The sequence below is a fragment of the Sapajus apella genome, unplaced genomic scaffold (genome assembly GCF_009761245.1).
Source record: "Sapajus apella isolate SASKATOON/1434 unplaced genomic scaffold, GSC_monkey_1.0 scaffold14, whole genome shotgun sequence".
In the NCBI taxonomy this organism is placed as follows: Eukaryota; Metazoa; Chordata; class Mammalia; order Primates; family Cebidae; genus Sapajus; species Sapajus apella.
In genome coordinates this window covers 13,099,967-13,123,125 of record NW_022436954.1, presented here as the reverse complement: position 1 = coordinate 13,123,125, position 23,159 = coordinate 13,099,967, and the positions used below count along the sequence as shown (strand labels likewise).

The 23,159-nt window shown below is 44.9% G+C and overlaps 1 protein-coding gene across 4 annotated transcripts in view; it reads left to right on the top strand.

The window, feature by feature from the left end:
- Positions 1-23,159, top strand: part of ZDHHC5 (zinc finger DHHC-type palmitoyltransferase 5) — a 33,818-nt gene that overhangs the window by 8,982 nt on the left and 1,677 nt on the right. For 2 of the 4 annotated variants that reach the window (XM_032283352.1, XM_032283353.1), the window contains exons 3-11: positions 7,689-7,810; positions 14,083-14,240; positions 15,712-15,884; positions 16,016-16,118; positions 17,092-17,183; positions 18,557-18,689; positions 20,548-20,671; positions 21,378-21,490; positions 22,251-23,110. In XM_032283352.1, the coding sequence (XP_032139243.1) occupies positions 7,689-7,810; positions 14,083-14,240; positions 15,712-15,884; positions 16,016-16,118; positions 17,092-17,183; positions 18,557-18,689; positions 20,548-20,671; positions 21,378-21,490; positions 22,251-23,110 (1,878 nt within the window). Of the gene's footprint in view, positions 1-6,342; positions 6,963-7,688; positions 7,811-14,082; positions 14,241-15,711; positions 15,885-16,015; positions 16,119-17,091; positions 17,184-18,556; positions 18,690-20,547; positions 20,672-21,377; positions 21,491-22,250; positions 23,111-23,159 lie in introns of those variants that run through there. The other 2 variants (XM_032283354.1, XM_032283355.1) reach the window with 2 other exon arrangements.

Genomic DNA, 23,159 nt, shown 5'->3' with positions numbered 1-23,159 from the left:
ATTTCTTCTATAAGCATATAGCTGGGCTGAGGCACCAGTGTTCTTAAAAACTGTCCTCTCATGTATTCTGCCTCTTTTGAGGTTCAGTTCCTTGGAGAATCCCCTGTTTAAAACATATACAACCTAAAAAAGAGTTTATGGTTTCAAATGGAGAGGCAAGAGGAAAGCTGTCTGAACTAGCACCTATGTGGGGCTGTAAATCTATAACTACTCTGTCATCCTCCTGTTCTCTTCACTAGACTACAACTAGGTACATTACTAGAAGCCCCAGGTGAGAATTACTTTGGGATCTAGAGGACTGTGAGTAGAAGGGAGAGTCCCTTTCAGGTAACAGACATAATTAGTGGAGGCATGTAGGCTTCAACTAATTAGGAACAATTTACGTTCCATGTTTCTTTGTTACGTAGGGAAAGCTATGAGCAGAAATTACCAGTTGGGTTTGCTTCAAAGAAATAGTGATGTTCTGCTCCAGAGAATCTTCAACAGAACAGTTGAGGCCTTCCTCCCAGAACCCTAATCGCTCTCATTCCCTGAATTTGTTCAGTACCGAAACTAAGCAGAAATGATGGGGATCCTATCTTAATTATTTTTCCTTTTCACTATTTGGAAGGGAGATTGTCTGCTGAAGTAATCCTCCACCTCCCAGTTAGGGACTAGACTTCATTTAGGATAACTACCTGGATGCTTATCTATCTTAGTTTAATCTCCTTTTTTGACTGTCAGAGGGGCAGTGCTAGGTAAGTGGGATAAGCACTGTTTTGGGAAGGTCAGGAGATTGATTTTGCTAAAGTCTGTTAACCTTTGTGGACCTAAGTCCTTCCTCTCTGTAATTAGAAAGTTGACCTAGAGCAGTATGCTTAAGCAACATGACCCTTTTTCAAATGAAATCTTATATACAAAAAACCATAAAAAGTAGGGCTGCTCTGGTTCAAATGAGGCTGGCATTTAGAGGCCTAGCCCCTTGATATTGCTTCTTTACCTGTTAGGGTCCCCTGAGACCTAGTGCTCCTGGTAACACCATTTGGAATCACTTTGAATTGTATCTTGCTTAAAGTCTCATCAAACTGTGAATTAGTCCAGTTAAGGTCTTATTTTGTCCGGTTTCTAAAGCTGGTGGGGAGGGGGCAGGGGCCAGATCTCTGCTTCACGTGACTTTTTTTTTTTTCTTTTTTGAGATGGAGTCTTACTCTGTTACCCAGGCTGGAGTGCAGTGGCACAATCTCAGCTCACTGCAACCCCAGCCCCCCAAGTTCTAGCGATTCTCCTGCCCCAGCCTCCTGAGTAGCTACAATTACAGGTGCCCGCCACTGCACCCAACTAGTTTTTCTATTTTAAGTAGAGACAGGGTTTCACCATAATGACCAGGCTGGTCTCAAACTCCTGACATCAGGTGATCCGCCCACCTCGGCCTCCGAAAGTGCTGGGATTACAAGCGTGAGCCACCTTGCCCGGCCACTTCGTATAGTCTTCTAAGGGAAGGATGAAAGTCAGAGTTGCCTGGAAATCTTTGATGGTCTTTTCATTTCAGGCTCCCATCCATGATATAGCTTGCTGCTTTTTAGTTTCTGCCTCTATCCTCTCCCAACAGCTTTACGCACAGGGAGTTGGGCAAACTCCATGGACTTCTCCATGGTCTTTTTTCCCCCATAACTGCAAAGGTACTAGCACCTGATTTGAGTGGGAGCAGCCTGGTGATTTAGCACATTAATGGAGCAGTGGTTGTTCCTTTTCCTTCCCACATTGTTCTCTTATCCAGGAATAAGACCTGTTTTCTTACCCAGGTCCTACATCTAACATTCAGCTGGTTGAAAGTCTGCGTTACAGAGATACCACAAATCAGGTGTTTTCAGAGAAACTGGGTTACCTACCTGTAAAGGGAGAAATTGTTTTCTCATGGAATCTTGAGGAAAGCATTTCTAAATGAGGATCCCCAGGGGCAGGAAGTGGAACATTCATTTCAGCCTCCTCTCATCAACAAGGAACACTAGTCATATGCTCACACAATATGCTAAGCATGGGTGGAATGCATAGATCTGTTCTTTAGGAGCTTAGTGTTTCTGTTGTAAACGTGTTCTTGAATCCCTAGTATTTCAGATAGGGGAAGGTAGAGCTGGAATAATTGATGAGATGATGATGGTGTTAGTTAATGTTTCCTTTTGTCTTCTGTCCAGTGAATGCTCAGTATCAATCCAGCTAGTTTAAAAAGAATTCTAAGGCTGAGCGCGGTGGCTCAAGCCTGTAATCCCAGCACTTTGGGAAGCCAAGGCAGGAGGATCACCTGAGGTCTGGAGTTTCAGACCAGCCTGACTAACATGGAGAAACCCCATCTCTTTCTTCTCTTTTTTTCTCCCCCCCCCCCCGAGATGGAGTTTCGCTCTTGTTACCCAGACTGGAGTGCAATGGCGCAATCTCGGCTCACCGCAACCTCCGCCTCCTGGGTTCAGGCAATTCTCCTGCCTCAGCCTCCCCAGCAGCTGGGATTACAGGCGTGCGCCACCATGCCCAGCTAATTTTTTGTATTTTTAGTAGAGACGGGGTTTCACCATGTTGACCAGGATGGTCTCGATCTCTTGACCTCGTGATCCACCCACCTCGGCCTCCCAAAGTGCTGGGATTACAGGCTTGAGCCACCTCGCCCGGCCCTGAGAAACCCCATCTCTACTAAAAAATACAAAATTAGCTGGGTGTGGTGGCGTATGCCTGTAGTCCCAGCTACTTAGGAAGCTGAGGCAGGCAATTGCTTGAACCTGGGAGGTGGAGGTTGTGGTGAGCTGAGATCACACCATTGCACTCCAGCCTGGGCAACAAGAGCAAAACTGTCTCAAAAAAGAATTCTAGAGGCTGGGAGCAGTGGCTCACGCCTGTAATCCCAGTACTTTGGGAGGGTAAGGTGGGAGGATCGCTGTACACAGGAGTTTGAGACCAGCGTGGCCAACATAGTGAGACCTGTCTCTACAAAAAAATAAACAGAATTAGCTGGTCATGGTGGTGTGCACCTGTAGTCTCAGCTACTTGGGAGGCTGAGGCAGGAGGGTTGCTTGAGTCTGGGAGGTGATTTCAGTGAGGCAAGGTCACACCATTGGACTCCAGCATGGGTAACAGAGCAAGACCCTGTCTCAAAAAAAGAAAAGTTCTAAGATCTTTTGAATGAAGATCTTTCTCCTTCATTCTCATATTTGTATTATGTAGCTGAAGTAACAAGGTTGGAGAGTTTCATGTGGATTACCTAAGGCCTTGCATAGCAAAGTATTTATTGAGGCAGGATTAAAATCCAAAGATTCTTTTTTTTTTTTTTTTTTTTTTTGAGATGGAGTTTCGCTCTTGTTACCCAGGCTGGAGTGCAATGGTGCAATCTCAGCTCACCGCAACCTCTGCCTCCCAGGTTCAGGCAATTCTCCTGCCCCAGCCTCCTGAGTAGCTGGGATTACAGGCATGCGCCACCATGCCCAGCTAATTTTTTGTATTTTTAGTAGAGACGGGGTTTCACCATGTTGACCAGGATGGTCTTGATCTCTTGACCTCGTGATCCACCCGCCTCGGCCTCCCATAGTGCTGGGATTACAGGCTTGAGCCACCGTGTCTGGCCAAGATTCTTTTTTTTTGAGATGGAGTCTTGCTCTGTTGCCCAGGCTGGAGTGCAGTGGTGTAATCTTGGCTCAATGCAACTCCCACCTCCTGGGTTCAAGTGATTCTCCTGCCTCAGCCTCCCCAGTAGCTGAGACTACAGGTATGTGCCACTACACCCAGCTAATTTTTTGTATTTTTAGTAGAGATGGGGTTTCATGATGTTAGCCAGTATGGTCTCGACATCCTGACCTCGTGATCCGCCTTCCTCAGCCTCCCGAAGTGCTGGTATTATAGGTGTGAGCCACCATGCCCAGCCTAATCCAAGGATCCTTTACGCATACTTTGTGCGTCTTTCTGAGAACTTAACCATTTTTTTTAATAGGAAGTGTTAGGGAGTGCTAGGAAACAAGGTTTCAGGAGTGTTGATATTGGAACCCATTCTCCCAGTTTTGTTTTTTTTATTTTTTTATCTTATTTCATTTTTTTTTTCCGAGACAAAGTTTCACTTTTACACCCAGGCTAGAGTGAGGTGGCGCAATCTCAGCTCACTTCAACCTCCACCCCCGGGGTTCAAGTGATTCTCCTACCTCACCCTCCCAAGTAGCTGGAATTACAGGCTCCCACCACCTCGCTCTGCTAATTTTTGTATTTTTAGTAGCGATGGGGTTTTGCCATGTTGGCCAGGCTGGTCTTGAACTCGTGACCTCGGGCAATACACCCATCTTGGCCTCCTAAAGTGCTAGGGTTATAGGCGTGAGCCACTGCGCCTGGCCCCATTCTCCCAATTTTGTTTGGTCTTGAAAACAGGAGTGCTGATTGGGTAGGTAGAAGAACCTGTTCTACCTGGGATGGGTTAGGTCTGGTAGTCCTGTCAATGAGTCAGCTAGCCTTCTGGGCTGTGGCCACTCCGTAAGCTTCTGGAGCTTTATGGTTATTGCCATAGTCTGAGGACGAGCCCTGACAACTCCTATTCTAAGCTCTGGTCTCATCTGCCATCAAAGGCAACAGATTCAGACAGGCCACTTGGGGTGGTCACATAGGAATCTGGCAAAGTACCATAGCAACGGAAAGCCTCTCCTTAAGCAGAATTTGGGATATGTCAAGAACGGGCTCTGTTCACACATGCCTCTCCTTTGTGGGGTGTTCCCTTACAGTGCTAAGATTGGAAGCAGTGGTTCTCTGAATGTAGGAGCAAATATTGCCCATGAAGTTGAGTGATTTGCATAATTTCTAGATTGTGGCACTGTGGGGGGCAGACTTCATTTTGGCAACAGATACTGGAATTCCATTCCAGGATTACCCACCTTATCTGGAACAGGTTGATGTCCAGAAGGTTATAGGGGTAAAGTTCATTATCCAGGGGTAGGTTGCCAGGATCCTCAAGAAACTGAGTTGAGTTGTGTTGCTTGAAAATGAAACTGACTGGGCATGGCGGCTCATGCCTGTAATGTCAGCATTTTGGGAGGCCGAGGTGGGCAAATCGTTTTGAGCTCAGGAGTTGAGACCAGCCCAGGCAACATGGTGAAGCCCCATCTCTACAAAAAATTAGTAGGGCATGGTGGTGTGCGTTTGTAGTCCCAGCTACTCAGGAGGGTGGGGTGGGAGGATCACTTGAGCTCAGGAGTTTGAGGTTGCAGTGAGCTGTGATCTCACCACTGCACTCCAGCCTGGGCAAGAGAGCAAGACCCTGTCTCAAAAAACAAAACTGAAGAAAGAGTGGAGTCAGAAAGATTGACATGGGCCTGCAAGAGGTTTTATATCTTGTTCTTATTCTCATTATAATGTTTCCCTCAGGGATGGAAACTAGGGTGAATATTTCTTTCAGAAGCTCAAGAGGCCACAGTGGCCAATGGTAGGAATGAGACTTTTAAATCATGGACACCTCAGTGTTCTGAAGATTTAATTTCTTTTTCCCTTCTAATTTTCTTCCCAGGCTGTAGGAGTCAAGTGAGTCACCCTTTCTCTTCTTCCCCAGGCGGAAATTGAAGTGACAACTTAGCACTAGGGAGGGGCTCTGACCTGGATGACTGGTTTTCAGTTTCTCTCCCTCCCTCTTAAGGAACATAGGAGGTCAGGTTTTGGGGTGAGGCGGTGCAGGAACTCTCCTTTTTGCTTATATTCCTCTCCAAACTCTGCCAAGGTATGGGGACATCTTTTCTGAACCAAAGAACTCAGAGGAAGAAGTTTCCATGGGGGCTTTCTTTGAGGATAGTACAGAACTGTAACTAAGGGTCTGTTTTGTTCCTAAAATTGATGCCCTCACTCCAACGTCATTATTTTGTCTTCCAGTTATGTACTGACCTATCAAGAGAAGCAAACAGCTAATGGATATTTACTATCTAAAAAGTTTGGCATATAATATTAAAAGCTTTTTTAAATGAATGGCTGAATGGAATTTGAATAAATAGATGGTAATGGTAAAGATTTGTGAGATGCTGACCCGGCAGGGTGGCTCATGCCTGTAATCCTAGCACGTTGGGAGTCCGAGGCCAGTGGATCACCTGAGGTCAGGAGTTCAAGACCAGCCTGGCCAACATGGTGAAACCCTGTCTCTACCAAAAGTACCAAAAATTGAAACCCCATCTCTACCAAATAAGAGAAACCCCAAAATACCAAATATACCAAAAAAGAGAAACGCTGTCTCTATCAAAAATTAGTTGGGCACTGTGGCACATGCCTATAATCCCCACTACTTGGGAGGCTGAGGCAGGAGAATCACATGAGGTGGAGGTTTCAGTGAGTGGAGATCGTGCCATTTGACTCTAGCCTGGGCATCAAGAGTGAAACTCTGTCTCAAAAAAATTATGAGATGCTTTGTGACAGTTTTGTCTCTTATCTTTGGTTTACTTATATGTAGTTAAGGAGCTGAGCTTCTCCAAACTGCTCTAAGTTATTCTCAGGGCTGTGCTTTTTGTTTTGGTGGGTGCAGGTATCTTTTCTTCACAGACTCCAGGACTGCTGTGGATTAATTTTTCAGAATCATATGCTGTCTTGTTCTCCTATCCTCTTCCTTTCCTCCAGTGAGCTCTTCCTTTCCTTTGACTGGTCCAGATAAAGGGGACAAGGACAGATGCTGTCCTCATTCTGGAGATTAAGTTCTCAGCCACAAAGTAGATTAGAGTATTTAGCCACTATCTTGGTAGTGGGAAGTTTTCCCAGAGCTGAGATGAGAAGAGTGTGTTTGATACTACTGACAAAGCAGGCAGCACATCGTGTTCTTCCAAAACTTCCAGCTCCCAGGAAATCAGCAGAGAAAGGAAGAGCTCTTGAAGCATTCCTACATAGATTCATATCCTGAAAGAAACTGAGTTTAATCCTGGACTAGAGAATTGCTTTTTGGTCAAGAAATGTTAACTTAAAGCGTGTTTCTTGAGTTGAATGCTGTGCAATACTGGGTATGTTTGGCTAACTTCTTTTTCCTACAAAATCGAGGACTTTTATCTGATACTCTCTTTCCTCCCCAATTCCTGCTTCTTTTTTAGACATCAAAGGGTTTAGTTCTGTGTCTTGATATCCATTCTCATCTGTGTGTTTTTAAAGAATTTCCAACTTGAGAACTGGCCTCTAGTTGAATAAACTCTCAGGTGTATCCAATGCAATGAGGAAACTTTAGGCACTTGAGTGGTTCAAAGTCAGCTGGCAAAGGGGAGATGGGGCTAGAGAGGTAGATGGTATCCCATGTTTTGGGCCAATGTGCAGGTCAGTGGGACATGGCTGGGATCCAGAAATCTTAGGCTGCTCCAGAGAAGGGAATGTAGCTGGTATCAGTTACACAGTCAGTATCTAGTTCTCATGTCTGGTTAGAAAGGGGATAATGACAGATCTCAAAACATGTGGCAACATCCACAGGGTAAGACTGAATCGGAAGAACACAGACCTTAGTGCAAGGGGTTAAAATAGGAGAGATTCTGAGTCTTGTACTTTTATCTAAAGTGAGCAGTTCCCATAGGAAACTAGACTGAATTGGTGGGAAAGATAAAGATAATAATTAAGGATGCAAAGGTAAACCACACAAGATTTATCTGTAGGCAGGGGGGGCTAAATCTTTATAGATTTTTGTATGTATGGTTTATGTCCAAAATGTTAGAGGCAACACCTCATTTTGTTTATTGTCTATGCAGGTGTCCAGGACTAAGCCTGTATGTGTCACCTGCAGTGCCCATCTACAATGCAATTATGTTTCTCTTTGTGTTGGCCAACTTCAGCATGGCCACCTTCATGGACCCAGGGATTTTCCCTCGAGGTAAGATCTGCTTCTTTCTTAGAAGCACCTTACACTGTCTTTGAAGAATAATGATTTGGGCATACGCAGGTGATCTTGGGCCTTAAGAGTCCTGGGATTTTGGGATACTTCTGTCATTTTCTGATGATGAAAATCAGGTCAGGGTCTTCAGGAATATATGTTATAACTTCTAGTCCTGTGATTCACTTTGGGTCAAATCTTTGAGCTTTGGTTATTCATTCAGCAGAAATTTATTTAAAGCATATGGGTTGGATGCTATTTCTAGGTACAGTAATACCCACAGTGAATTAAGACAGTTTAACAGTGTGATGCAGACTATAATGGAGGCATGAGCAAGCAAGGTTCTGTGAGAATACAAAAAGTTGAAAACAAATATGAGAACATATTTTGCCCAAATAAATTGGGGGAAGTGCTGCTGAAAATAGGTGGGAAGGACTTTACCAAGTAGACTATAGGAGGGAAGGACATTTTTAGGCAGAGGAAGCAGCACATGCAGAAGCTTGTAGCCATGAGATGGCAAACCTAGTGGGGCTACATGATGTTATGCATGGTGTGACCAGAGGGATGGGAGGTAAACACAGAGCCAAATTGTGAAGGACTTTATATGCTAAGTTAAATAGATCATACTTTTTCCTTTGGATAGGAAGAGGTCTTTAATTGGAGGACTCAACATCAGAATTCCTTTCAGAAAAATAATTCTTATAAGAATTACAGCTACCTTTTGGGAGGCTGTGACAATTAAACAAACCAGATGAGAACTTGAATTCAAGGCTGGATTTACAGATTTTTTAGTAGTAGACTCAACAATTTTTTTTTTTTTTTTTTTTTTTTTTTTTTGTCTTGCTCTGTTGCCAGGCTGGAGTGCAGTGGTACAATCTCAGTTCACTGCAACCTCCGACACCATGGTTGAAGCGATTATCCTGCCTCAGCCTCCCGAATAGCTGGGATTACAGGCATGCACCACCACGCCCAGCTGAGTTTTATATTTTTAGTAGAGATGGAGTTTCATGATGTTGGCCGAGATGGACTCGATCTCTTGACCTTGTGATCTGTCTGCCTTGGCCTCTCAAACTGCTGGAATTACAGGCGTGAGCCACTGCATTCAGCTGAGTTGACAGTTTTTCATGATTTTTTTCATGATTTTATTTGGCGAGAGAGATTGGAGGAATTGTCTAGAGTAATGTCAAGGTTCATAACTGGGAGATAAGTTAGATACTGATTTTTATAAGCCAAAATACGAGATACAAGAATGTCAAACAGGTCTGGAGGGAAGACAAAATAAATACTCTTAAACATGTTGAACTTGATACACTTGAATTAGCCAGGTAGAGTTACACAGTGGGCAGTTGAATAGTCAGTATTGAATACCTTGCTTATTTAATAATCTTCATCCATGTGGTATTTGAGCAACAGGAGTAAGATTGTCCAGAGAAAATACTGTAAGATTATGAAAGAACTGAGGTTAGACCTGATCAGCACTGACGTTTTTGTAATGATCAGAGGAGGAGAGACAGCCATAGAAGAGAGATTGAGTAAGAGTAGGAGGAGAAATGGGACAAGTGGGAACTAAGGAAAGTTCATCAAGTAGCTGATGGTTGGCAGTATTAGAAATTAGAGCGCTCCAATAGTATGGAAACCCAAATTTCCCATTTTTTTGGTAACTAAGAAATAATTGATTTTTTTTTTTTTTTTTAAAGTCTCTCTCTGTTGCCTAGGCTGGAATGCAGTGGCGCAGTCATGGCTCACTGCAGCCTTGACCCCCTGGGCTCAGGTGATCCACCTTAGCCTCTGGAATTGCTGTGACTACAGGTGCAAGCCACCAAACCGGGCTGATTTTTCGATACATATTTTTGGTAGAGATGGAGTTTTGCCATGTTGCCCAGGCTGGTCTCAAACTCCCAGCCTCAAATGATCCACTCGAATCAGCCTCCCAAAGTGCTAGGATTACAGGCATGAGCAACCGTGCCCAGCGTGAAATAAATTATTATAACAAACATAGTTTTATGTGTGTATGAGGAAGCGATACTGCTAAATTACTAAACTGTAAGGGTTTGGAAGGCAGGGAATGAGAAATGAGGAAACAGACAATGAGTATCAAAATTACTCTTTTAAGAAGTAAGCCATGAAGGCAGAAGTTGGAGTAATATCTTATGGGAGAAGGAGAGAGTTTTTTAGAATTTTGCTTGTTGGTAGCATGAAGAGATGGAACCAGAGGGGAGAGAAGCTGAGGTTGAAGAAAGGTGATAATTGAAATTGACTTTTAGAGGAAGGAGATGCTTTCCAGTGCCTATCTGAAGGTTATGCTTGTAGAAGTAGTAGGCTCTTTCTGGAATAGGAGGGGAGAGAACCATTATCAGTAGACTAAAAGGTGGAAAGAAGATAAGTTGATGAAGTTTGTTACTGATGACATGTAGTTTTCCTCTCGAATGTGAAGCTATTTTTCAAGAGTAAGGCAGGTAGTTTTGGGCTAGCAACTCTGGTGAGATGAAGTTTTTCTGAAATTCATTGTAGGCCAGGTGCAGTGGCTCACACCCGTAATCCCAGCACTTTGGGAGGGTAAGGCATGTGGATCACCTGAGGTTGGGATTTCCAGGCCAGCCTGACCAAACTTTGTCTACTAAAAAATACAAAAATTAGCTGGGCATGGTGGCGGGCACCTGTGATCCCAGCTATTCGGGAGGCTGAGGCAGGAGAATTGCTTGAACTTGGGAGGTGGAAGTTGCAGTAAGCCGAGATTGCACCATTGCACTCCAGCCTGGGGGACAGAGGAAGACTCCATCTCAAAAAAAAAAAAAAAATTCACTGTGCTCCCAAAGCCTACATGATTGTTCTTCATTTGTGACTTCTCTTACAAAGATTAAGTGAGGGAAAGGAACTTTGTGTCCCTAAAGCCAAGGAAGGCTATTTTAATGAGACTTTAATGTTCATTCATCAAATATTTATTGATGTAATATGGAAGGCACTATCATGGTCTTTTGGGGTGATGCTTTTAAAAAGGTCATTGCTGGCTGGATGTGGTGGCTTATGCCTGTAATTCCAGCACTTTGGGAGGCCGGGGCAGATCACTCAAGGTCAGGAGTTCAAGATCAGCCTGGCCAACATGGTGAAACCCCATCTCTACTAAAAATACAAAAATTAGCCAGGCATAGTGGTGCACATGCCTGTAATCCCAGTTACTCGTGGGCTGAGGCAGGAGAATTGCTTGAACCCGGGAGGTGGAGGTTGCAGTGAGCCAAGATCATGCCCTTGCACTTCAGCCTGGGAGACAAGAGTGAAACTCCATCTTAAAAAATAAAAGGCCATTCCTTTCAAATAGCTCAGTCTAGAAAGGAAGGTAGGGAAGGCACCTCTATAAATAAATACATTGTGATAAGTTGTGAAAGTAATCAAAGGGATCACTTCTGGTAGATATGATGATGTGGAAGGATCAGACATTTCAAAATAAGGAACATTACAACTGGGCATGCTGGCGCCCACTTGCAGTTCTAGCTACTTGGGAGGCTGAGGTTGGAGAATCAGTTGAGCCCAGGAGTTCAAGGTTGCAGTGAGCTGTGGTTGCAGCACTGTACTCCAGCCTGGGTGATAGAGCAAGACCCTCTTTTAAAAAAAAAATAGCATTTGAATTTTTTCTTTTTAAAAGAAAAAGAAATATATTTTTAGAGATGGATTCTCACTCTGTTGCCCGGGCTGGAGTTTAGAAGGGTTTGGAAGGCAGCCATCTTGGCTCACTGCAGCCTCTGCTTTTCAGATTCAAGTGATTCTTCTACCTCAGCCTCCTATTATAAGAGCTCACCACCACACCCGGCTAATTTTTGTATTTTTAGTAGAGACAGGGTCTCACCATGTTGGCCAAGCTTTTCTGTAGCTCCTTACCTCAAGGTGATCCACCTGCCTCGGCCTCTCAAAGAGCTGGGATTACAGGCATGAGATCCTGTGCCCAGCCAAATGAAAAAATCTTTTATTTAAAGATTTTAATAAGTAGTGCACATTCATTATGTACAAAGTATAAAAAAGACAAAACATTACCTATAATTTCACAGACGAGAGCTAACTACTATTATATTGTGGTATATATCCTTGCAATATTTTGAAGACTTAAAAAAATGTATGTATTTATGTATACCATGTATGTGCAGCATATATTTGTGTGTGTGTGGTTTTGTTTGTTTGTTTGTTTGTTTTTGTGAGACGGGGTCTCACTCTGTTACCCAGGATGGAGTGCAGTGGCATAAACCTCGGCTCACTGCAACCTCCACCTCCTGGGTTCAAGCCATTTTCCTGTTTCAGCCTCCCAAGTAGCTGGAATTACAGGCATGTGCCAACACCTCTGGTTAATTTTTGTATTTTTTGTAGAGACAGGGTTTAGCCATTTTGGGCAGGCTGGTCTTGAACTCCTGGCCTCAAGTGATCTGTCCTCCTTGGTCTTCCAAAGTGCTAGAATTACAGGCATGAGCCACTGTACCTGGCTATATAGTTTTTTACTTAACATTTCTTGCAATGTAAATATGAAAAAATGCTAGGTAAAGAAATCAGTAAAATTTGAAAAATTAATTTTTATTATTATTTTTTGAGAGAGAGTTTTGCTCTTGTTGCCCAGGCTAGAGTGCAGTAGTGTGATCTCAACTCACTGCAACCTCCGCCTCCCAGTTTCAAGCGTTTCTCCTGCTTCAGCCGCCTGAGTAGCTGGGATTAGAGGTGCCTGCCACCTCACCCAGCTAATTTTTTTGTATTTTTAGTATTTTTAGTTTGACCACGTTGGCCAGGCTGGTTTCGAACTCCTGACCTCAGATGATCTGCCCTCCTCGGCTTCCCAAAGTGCTGGGATTACAGGCGTGAGCCATTGTGCCTGGGCTGAAAATGTTTAATCCCACACTATCATTTATTTTAATTTTTCCTTCCCACATGTATTTTTTTTTTTCTAGGTTAATAAAAAATAAAAATTGCACTGGGTGTGGTGGCTCATGCCTGTAATCCTAGCACTTTGGGAGGCCAAGGCAGGTGGGTTGCCTGAGCTCAAGAGTTCGAGACCAGCCTGAGGAATATGGTGAAACCCCATGTCTACTAAAAATATAAAAAATCAGCCGGGCATGGTGGTGCGTGCCTGTAGTCCTGGCTACTCAGGAGGCTGAGACAGGAGAATCGCTTGAACCTGGGAGGCAGAGGTTGCAGGGAGCCAAGATTCTGCCATTGCACTCCAGCCTGGGCGACAGAGCAAGAATCCATCTCAAAAAAAAAAAAAAAAAAAAAAATTGCTAACTGTAGATGAGAAGGCAAATAATGTCTTTATCAGTGGGTTTCTGATAGCTGAAAGTTGAGAGAAAGGGCATTCATTTATGCTTGTGCAACAAATACTACTAAAATATGTATATATATAGAAAATTGATTTAAAATCAATCAAATAATACTAAAATATGTATATATATCTAGAAAAAATCAATTTTCTATATATATATACATATTTTAGTAGTAGTTTTTGCACAAGCATAAATGTCCTTTTATGCTTGTGCAACAAGAGAAGACATTTTAGAGGAAGTTTTTTTTTTTTTAAAAGATGAAGTCTCACTCTGTTGCAGTGGTGTGATCTTGGAGTGCAGTGGCATGATCTCAGCTCACTGCAGCCTCTGCCTCCTGGTTTCATGCAATTCTCTTGCCTCAGTCTCCTGAGTAGCTGGGACTGTAGGCACGTGCCACCATGGCTGGCCAATTTTTGTGTTTTTAGTAGAGACAAGGTTTTACTATGTTGTCCAGGCTGGTTTTGAACTCCTGAGCTAAGGCAGTCTGTCCTCCTTGGCCTCCCAAAGTGCTGGGATTATAGGCATGAGCCATGATGCCTGGCTGGGCAAAGGATTTGTGCCTGGAAAAAAAGGTTGATGTTAGTTTCTCTCTTGGATTGCTATAGTTCACTCATGTAAATGTAGATACTGAACTCAGGCAAACTCATTATGTATGTGCTTTGATATATAAACTATTTCTTTAAAATTTATTCATAATACTTAAACCAGATACACCAGCACATGCATGAGGGCTACCTCCTGAGTCATTTTATCTTGAACCTCACTTCCCAATGCAGAATAAATTGCTTCCTCATCAGTGTTCCCATAGTGTTGTATAAAGACCTGACCTCACAGTATTACAGTTCCTAGTTCCTAGTCTCTCACTCATTAGACTGTGAATTCCTCAAAGGCAGAAGCTGTCTTTTAAACATCACTGCATCTCTAGCACTTACTACCGTTTTGGCATAGTTGTTTTTAATTGACCTTTCCTCTCTACAGCTGAGGAGGATGAGGACAAGGAAGATGATTTCCGAGCTCCTCTTTACAAAACAGTGGAGATCAAGGGCATCCAGGTGCGCATGAAATGGTGTGCCACCTGCCGCTTCTACCGTCCCCCTCGATGTTCCCACTGCAGTGTCTGTGACAACTGTGTGGAGGTAAGCACCCTGGGTGGGATAAGACTTCATCCTTAACCGTCGTTGTCTTCATCCTAACTATATAATAGATTCTTAGCTTTGGATGTAGCATAGCCTTATCCAACTATGTTGGCCACATGGTCCAGCCCTGTCAAATGGTATTAGTAATGACATGAGAGGCAGAGCGTAAGTATTATTGCGGTAGAGAATTTTTTTTTTGAGACGGAGTTTCGCTCTTGTTACCCAGGCTGGAGTGCAATGGCGCGATCTCGGCTCACCGCAACCTCCGCCTCCTGGGTTCAGGCAATTCTCCTGCCTCAACCTCCTCAGTAGCTGGGATTACAGGCACGCGCCACCATGCCCAGCTAATGTTTTTGTATTTTTAGTAGAGACGGGGTTTCACCATGTTGACCAGGATGGTCTCGATCTCTTGACCTCGTGATCCACCCGCCTTGGCCTCCCAAAGTGCTGGGATTACAGGCTTGAGCCACCGCGCCCGGCCTGAGAAGTTTTAATTCCATGTGGGCATAGGCTTTCTTTTTTATTTATTTTTACTTTTTGTAGTGATGAGGTCTCACTGTGTTGCCTGGGCTGGTCTCAAACTCCTGGCTTCCAGTCATCCTCATGCCCTGGCCTCCCAGAGTACTAGGATTACAGGCACGAGCCATTGCACCGGCAGAGCATAGGCTCTCTTGACAGCAAGATTTATAGTTCTAGCCTCTGTCCATTGGCTCATTTTTGGTTGTTTGTCCTGGCTTTGTGTTTTCTCTTCCACAAAATCATGCCGTTGTGTCTGTTGTAATTCTCTTCCTGCCTGTCCTTCTGCATCCCTTGTCCTTTTTCCATTCCATTTTCACATAGCCGTAAGCAAAAATCTTCCTTCCAATGCTCTTTTCTCATCAATCTTGATGTTTTTGCAAACCCTCTGACATTTGTCACTTTTAGAGTTCCTTGGTCACACAGGATACACTTTGAGAGCCGGCCTTGGCCTTTTCATTTTTTCTTTTTTTTTAGAGACAGGGTTTCACCATGTTGGCCAGTCTGGTCTTGAACTCCTTACCTCGTGATCCGCCCACCTTGGCCTCCCAAAGTGCTGGGATTACAGGAGTGAGCCATTGCACCCGGCCGACCTTTTCATTTTTTTAGAGATGGGTCTTGCCACGTTGCCCAGTGCAGTGGCTATTAACAGGCACAGCCATCATAGTTCACTCGAGCCTTGAATTCCTGGGCTGAAACCTCAGCCTCCCAAGTAGCTGGGACTACAAATGTGTACCACTATGCCTGGTTTGGCCTTGGCCTTTGACCAACCTCTGGAAGGTCTCCCTTGCAAATTTATAGAGCAAAATCAACTAGATTTAGTTTTTAACTAATTGTTGAGCATGATCATAAATTACTAAAAGCAAAACTTAGCTGCCATTTGCTTTTCTTCTTGACCAAAGTAATCTAATGCTATAGTCCAGGGATGGCTCTCATCTGTCTCTTTTGTCCCTAGGAATTTGATCATCACTGCCCGTGGGTGAACAACTGTATTGGTCGCCGGAACTACCGTTATTTCTTCCTCTTCCTCCTTTCCCTGACAGCCCACATTATGGGTGTGTTTGGCTTTGGCCTCCTTTATGTCCTCTACCACATAGAGGAACTCTCAGGGGTCCGCACGGCTGTCACGTATCCTTCAAGGCCTTTTAAGTTGTGGGATTGGAAGGGGGAGGAATGAGGGCCAAAGGGAAAATGGCTGCAATAGGGGCTGGGGAAAGTGAGATCATGTCGCTCTGTTCTCCTTGATTGTTTGTCATCAGAATGGCAGTAATGTGTGTGGCTGGCTTATTCTTCATCCCTGTAGCTGGCCTCACGGGATTTCACGTGGTGCTGGTGGCCAGGGGACGCACAACCAATGAACAGGTATGGGGAGAAGTGATGAGAGACCCCTGAAGAGCAGGGCATGTCTCTTAAGCTTTTTGATTAGTGTACAATGTAGTGCTTTCACAAATAGAAGCTTAATGAATACTTCTCATGATTATGTAGAGATTAATGGTAGGGAGTGAGGCAGTCTTAGTTGCTCATGTAAACATAGAGGCCATGTAAGAATTGAGGCCATTTTTTAGTTAACAGGCATTTGCTATATGCCCACCGTGTACTGGAGAATTTAGGCTCTGAGTTTATAGAAACAACAGAAGACTTGGGCTAGCCCTCAAGAAACTTAGAGTGCTGCTTACAGGAAAGCAGTGATTTCTGTGCATGTAATAGTAGCTAACCTTAATTGCTTTTTTTTTTCTTTTTTGAGACAGAGTATTGCTCTGTCACCCAGGCTGGAGTGCAGTGGCACGATCTCAGCTCACTGCAACCTCCACCTCCTGGCTTCAAGCAATTCTCTTGCCTTAGCCATCCAAGTAGCTGGGATTGCAGGTGCCTGCCAACCACACCCGGCTAATTTTTATGTATTTTTTTTTCTAGTAGAGATGGGGTTTTGCCGTGTTGGCCAGGTTGGTCTCGAACTCCTGACCTCAGGTGATCCACCTGCCTCAGCCTCCCAAAAGTGCTGGGATTACAGGTGTGAGCCACCAGGCCTGGCCCTTAATTGCTTATTCTTATGTACATTATCTTAGTTTTCAATATTTGGAAAGCGGCTTATTCCATTTTACATGAGGAAACTGAGGTTTTGGATCAGCAGCCATGACGTAGACCTAGGATTTGAACTAAGGACCCTGACTGTAGATTCCCTGCTCTTAACCATCACATATATAAGCTGCTTGTGTTTTACTCATTTCTGTATGCCTCCGATAGTGAGTGCACAATAATTGGTAATAGATTTGTATTTTGGCCTTTGGAAGTCAAGGTCTCATCTTCTGACCTGGTATTTTCTTCCTCCCTCTAGGTTACGGGTAAATTCCGGGGAGGTGTGAACCCCTTCACCAATGGCTGCTGTAACAATGTCAGCCGTGTTCTCTGCAGTTCTCCAGCACCCAGGTACACCTATCTCTTTAGTCTAGTGTTTACCATTGGTCAGAACTTTTATCTTCTTTGGGCTTGTTCTGGTAAAGGAGGGGCCTGGTAGGAGACAGCCTTTAGGAAGGGTTCTCTATCTTAGAATGGTAAGTACCTTCAGGGGAGAGACATGCCCATTCTTTAGTGCTGTGGTCCCCAACCTTTTTGGCAGCAGGGACCAGTTTCATGAGACAGTTTTTCCACAGATGGAGGCTGGGGTGGGTGGTTTCGGGATGAAACTGTTGTATCTCAGATCATCAGCCATTAGATTTTCATGGCTGGGCGCAGTGGCTCATGCCTGTAATCCCAGCACTTTGGGAGGCCGAGGTAGGTGGATCACTTGAGGTCAGAAGATTGAGTCCAGCCTGGCCAACATAGAGATGGTGAAACCCCATCTCTACTAAAAATAGAAAAATTAGCCAGACATGTAATTACACTGTTTTGCAAAGGGGAGCTTGGAAATCATCTTTCTTGTCGTCATCCTCAGCTATAGAGTCAGTTAAAAACAACTATGCCAAAACGGTAGTAAGTGCTAGAGATGCAGTGATGTTTAAAAGATAGCTTCTGCCTTTGAGAACTCACAGTCTAATGAGTGAGACTAGGAACTAGGAACTGTAACACAGTGAGGTCAGGTCTTTGTACAACACTATGGGAACACTGATTAGGAAGCAATTTATTCTGCATTGGGAAGTGAGGTTCAAATTAACCTGTAATCCCAGCTATTCGGGAGGCTGAGGCAGGAGAATTGCCTGAACCCAGGAGGCAGAGGTTGCAGTGAGCCGAGTTTGCACATACAACCTAGATCTCTTGCATGTGTAGTTTACAATAGGGTTCTAGGGTTTGTGCGCCTAAGAGAATCTAATGCCTCTGCTGATCTGACAGGAAGCAGAGCTTAGATGCCTCTGCTGATCTGACAGGAGGCGGAGCTTAGGTGGTAATGCTTGAATGCTTGCTGGCCCACTGCTCACCTCCCGCTGTGTGGCCCAGTTCCTAACAGACTACCAGCCGCATCTGTTCTGAAGCCCATGGATTGGGGATCCCTGGTTTAGTGGACACTGAAATCCATTGATATTCTTCAGGTATTAAGGTTAGTCTCCTTTGAGAATTGAGGATGAATAAGATATACTCTAAAGTACGTTCCTTGAGCTAAGTACCTGCTCACAAAGGCCTGGTCTTGCTGCAGTCCTTCACAGAATCAAATAAATCTGTTTATTGCCAATCTTTACAATGGCCAGGTAGGACTGTTTTCTTGTATTTGTATTAGGTTGGTGCAGTTATCTTTGCACCTACCTAATAAAAATGTTTTACAGAAACAGTAGTTTAAATGAATGAAAGCTCTCTTTCTCGACACTTAGGTATTTGGGGAGACCAAAGAAAGAGAAGACAATTGTAATCAGACCTCCCTTCCTTCGACCAGAAGTTTCAGATGGGCAGATAACTGTGAAGATCATGGATAATGGCATCCAGGGAGAGCTGAGGAGAACAAAGGTGAGGAATTCAGGGAAATCAAGCTAGGTAACAGGAGGTCTCACCCAAGGTAAAGAAATGGAAGCTTGCTTTAGTTTACATTTTCTTTTCTTTTCTATTCTTTTTTTTTTTTTTTTTTTTGAGACAGAATCTTGCTCTGTTGCCCAGGCTGGAGTGCTGTGGGGCAATCTCGGCTCACCAGAACCTTCACCTCCTGGGTTCAAGCAATTCTCCTGCCTCAGCCTCGTGAGCAGCTGGGATTACAGGTGCCTGCCACCTTGCCTGGCTAATTTTTAGTAGAGATGGGGTTTTACCATGTTGGCTTGGCTGGTCTCAAACTCCTGACTGCAGGTGATCCTGCCCACCTTGGCTTCCCAAAGTGCTAGGATTACAGGTGTGAGCCACCATGCCTGGCCCATTTCTTATAGTGCTTATTGCTTACTGCTTTGTGTTAAACTACTTAAATACAAATCATGTTTTCTACATTAGATTTTTTTTTGAGATGGAGTCTTGCTCCGTTGCCCAGGCTGGATGGCAGTGGTGCAATCTCAGCTCACTGCATGCAATCTCTGCCTCCCAGGTTCAAGCAATTCTTGTGCCTCAGCCACCTGAGTAGCTGGAACTACAGGCATGTGCCACCACGTCTGGCTAATTTTTGTATTTTTAGTTGAGGCAGGGTTTTCCCATGTTGGCCAGGCTCGTCTCGAACTCCTGAGCTCAAGTGATTCACCCGCCTCAGCCTTCCAAAGTGCTGGGATTACAGTCATGAGCCACTGTACTTGGCTCTCCATTAGATTTTAAGTTTAGATCTAATTAGATTTTAACAATAGAAAATGAATCCATTCATTTCCATGTCTTCATAGGACTTAACATAGCAGCTTACAGGTAGATGGGAGGAGTTCAACAAGTAGTTGTTGGTTGAAATGGGCAAATAAGTGACAGAATTAAAGCTTTTTAAAAATCTCCTTCTGCCGGGTACGGTAGCTCATGGCTATAATCCCAGCACTTTGCGAGGCTGAGGTGGGAAGATTGCTTGAGTCCAGGAGTTCAAGACCAGCCTGGACAACATAGTGAGATTCCATCTCTAAAAAAACCTAAAATTAAAAAATGGAAAACTTTTTTGGCTGAGTGCAGTGGCTCACGCCTGTCATCCCAGCACTCTGGGAGGCCAGGCGGATGGATCACTTGAGGTCAGGAATTTGAGACCAGCCTGGCCAACATGGTGAAACCCCATCTCTACTAAAAATACAAAAAAAAAAATTAGCCAGGCGTGGTGACACACCCCTGTAATCTCAACTGCTTGGGAGGCTGAGGCACAGGAATCGCTTGAACCTGGGAGGCAGGGGTTGCAATGAGCCGAGATCATGCCACTGTGCTGCAGCCTGGGTGACAGAGCTAGACTCCATTTAAAAAAAAAAAATTGTTTTTTTCATCTAATACTGCACCCAAACTGATTCTTGTATCTTGTCTTCCAGTCTCATTTAGAAATCTAGGCAGTGACTCATGTCTATAATCCCACACTTTGGATGGCCAAGGAGGGGGGATTGTTTGAGGCCAGCTTGGACAACATGGCAAGACCACCCCCATCTCTACAAAATAAATTAACTGGGTGTGGTGGCATGTGCCTGTAATCCTATTTCTGAGGCTGAGGTGGGAGGAGCACTTGAGCTTAGGAGTTGCAGGCTGCAGTGAGCCATGATTGTGTGTGCCACTGTACTCCAGCCTGGGCAACAGCTTGAGACCTTATCTCAAAAAAAAAAAAAAAAAAAAAGACATGAGAATTGACTCCCACATACCTTTCTCTTATACCAGTTTAATACTTTGAGTTGTCATAATGCTAAATCTCCAAATCTGATTTTTCTTACCCTCATCAATCCAGTCTAAGGGAAGCCTGGAGATAACAGAGAGCCAGTCTGCAGATGCTGAACCTCCACCTCCTCCTAAGCCAGACCTGAGCCGTTACACGGGGCTGCGAACACATCTCGGCCTGGCCACTAATGAGGGTAAGGGCTGCCTTGATTTGCAAGATACTAGAACTAGAGGCAGGATTGAGGTTACTTATTAGCTGTAGAGGACATGCCAGGGCTGGGAGATAACACTCGTGTTGTGGAAAAACACCTTACAGTTGGTACTTGTGCCACTCTGCAGCTGGAAAAGAAGAGATGCCATTTAGCTATTGGCAGTAAATGGGACTTTTGCTGGGGAAATGGTCAGCCTCTAGGCAGAGCAGAGAACATCACAGGACCTTTTTGGCGCATTTACCTACCCTGAGTTCTGGGCTGGTGTGAATCTTTAGTCTTGATTTCAGCAAAGGGTATATCTGTGCCTGCCTTGTCTTCTCCCTGTACTTAAGGAAACCTAGGCAGTAAAGTGAACAACTCATAGGCTAGATGTAGTGGCTCACACCTGTGATCTCAGCACTTTGGGAGGCCAATGCAGAAGGATCGTTTGAACCCAGGAGTTCAAGACCACCCCAGGCAATGTAGCCAGACCCTGCCTTTACAAAAGAAAAAAAAAATTAGCTGGGCATGGTGGCAGATGCGAAGTCCCAGCTACTCAGGAGACTTAGGTAGGCTCCCAGGAGTTTAAGGCTCCATTGAGCTATAGTCATGCCACTGCACTCCAGCATTGGTAGTAGAGTGAGACCCTGTCTCTTAAACCAAAAAAACCTCTTGTAAAGTAGTGCTGCCTTGGCCTTTTTTCTTGCAGATAGCAGCTTATTGGGCAAGGACAGCCCCCCGACACCTACCATGTACAAGTATCGGCCGGGTTACAGTAGCAGCAGTACATCAGCTGCCATGCCGCATTCCTCCAGCGCCAAGGTAATGAGTAGTCTTAAAGAGGTGGGCAATAACATGACAACTGGCCAGGCACGATGGCTTACACCTGTAATCCCAGTACTTTGGGAGGCCGAGGCAGGAGAATCATGAGGTCAAGAGATTGAGACCATCCCGGCCAACAAGGTGAAACCCCGTCTCTACTAAAAGTATAAAAATTAGCTGGGTGTGGTGGCGGGTACCTGTAGTCCCAGCTACTCAGGAGGCTGAGGCGGGAGAATCGCCTGAATCTGGGAGGCAGAGGTTGCAGTGAGCCGAGATCACGCCACTGCACTCTGGCCTGGCAACAGAGCAAGACTCCATCTCAGAAAGAAAAAAAAACAAAAACATGCCAACTGTTCTGGGGAAAAACAAGATTGGGGGAGGAAAAGGCAGAATGGAAGAGAAGAAAACAAAGGATATTTGACTGTTGGCATTTGTGGAACTGAATTGCCTCGATAGTATGTCTTTTATCAGACTGGGATATATAGCATAATAGAGTTGTGTTTGATCTGAGTTTACAACTCAGTTCGGCCCACGAGCAAGATACTCAGCTTTTCTAAGCCTTGTTCTCTGCATCTGAAAATGAGATGAAATTTGTTTAAACTCAGTTTTTCTTTAGGGATTAACCTAGATAATGCATGTAAGAGTTCTAAGCATAGTATTGACACAGAATAAATACTGTTTTTGACCAACTCCTTGGACTCTGGGGTCTAGCTTCTGTCACAAGAGGAGCACTAAGAGCCTGCTTTACTTTCTTCCTCAGTTGAGTCGTGGGGACAGCTTGAAGGAGCCAACCTCAATTGCAGAGAGCAGCCGTCAACCCAGCTACCGCTCAGAGCCCAGCTTGGAACCAGAGAGCTTCCGTTCGCCTACCTTTGGCAAAAGTTTTCACTTCGATCCACTATCCAGTGGTTCACGCTCCTCCAGCCTCAAGTCAGCGCAGGGCACAGGCTTTGAGCTGGGCCAGCTGCAGTCCATTCGTTCAGAGGGCACCACCTCCACTTCCTATAAGAGCCTGGCCAACCAGACACGCAATGGAAGCCTATCTTATGACAGCTTGCTCACACCTTCAGACAGCCCTGATTTTGAGTCAGTGCAGGCAGGGCCTGAGCCAGACCCACCTTTAGGCTATACCTCTCCCTTCCTGTCAGCCAGGCTGGCCCAGCAACGGGAAGCTGAGAGGCACCCACGTTTGGTGCCTACTGGCCCAGCACACCGAGAGCCCTCACCAGTTCGTTACGACAATCTGTCGCGCCACATTGTGGCCTCCCTCCAGGAACGAGAGAAGTTGCTGCGCCAGTCACCCCCACTCCCAGGCCGTGAGGAAGAACCAGGCTTGGGGGACTCAGGCATTCAGTCAACACCAGGCTCAGGCCATGCCCCTCGTACAAGTTCCTCCTCAGACGATTCAAAGAGATCACCTTTGGGCAAGACTCCACTGGGACGCCCAGCTGCCCCCCGTTTTGGCAAGCCAGATGCGCTAAGGGGCCGGGGAGTAGGGTCCCCTGAACCAGGCCCAACGGCTCCATACCTGGGCCGATCGATGTCATACAGCAGCCAAAAAGCCCATCCTGGTGTCTCTGAGACAGAAGAAGTGGCCTTGCAGCCATTACTGACACCCAAGTAAGTATTAGTACCCTCCTGACCCTTAGCCAATTTAAAATTAGCATAG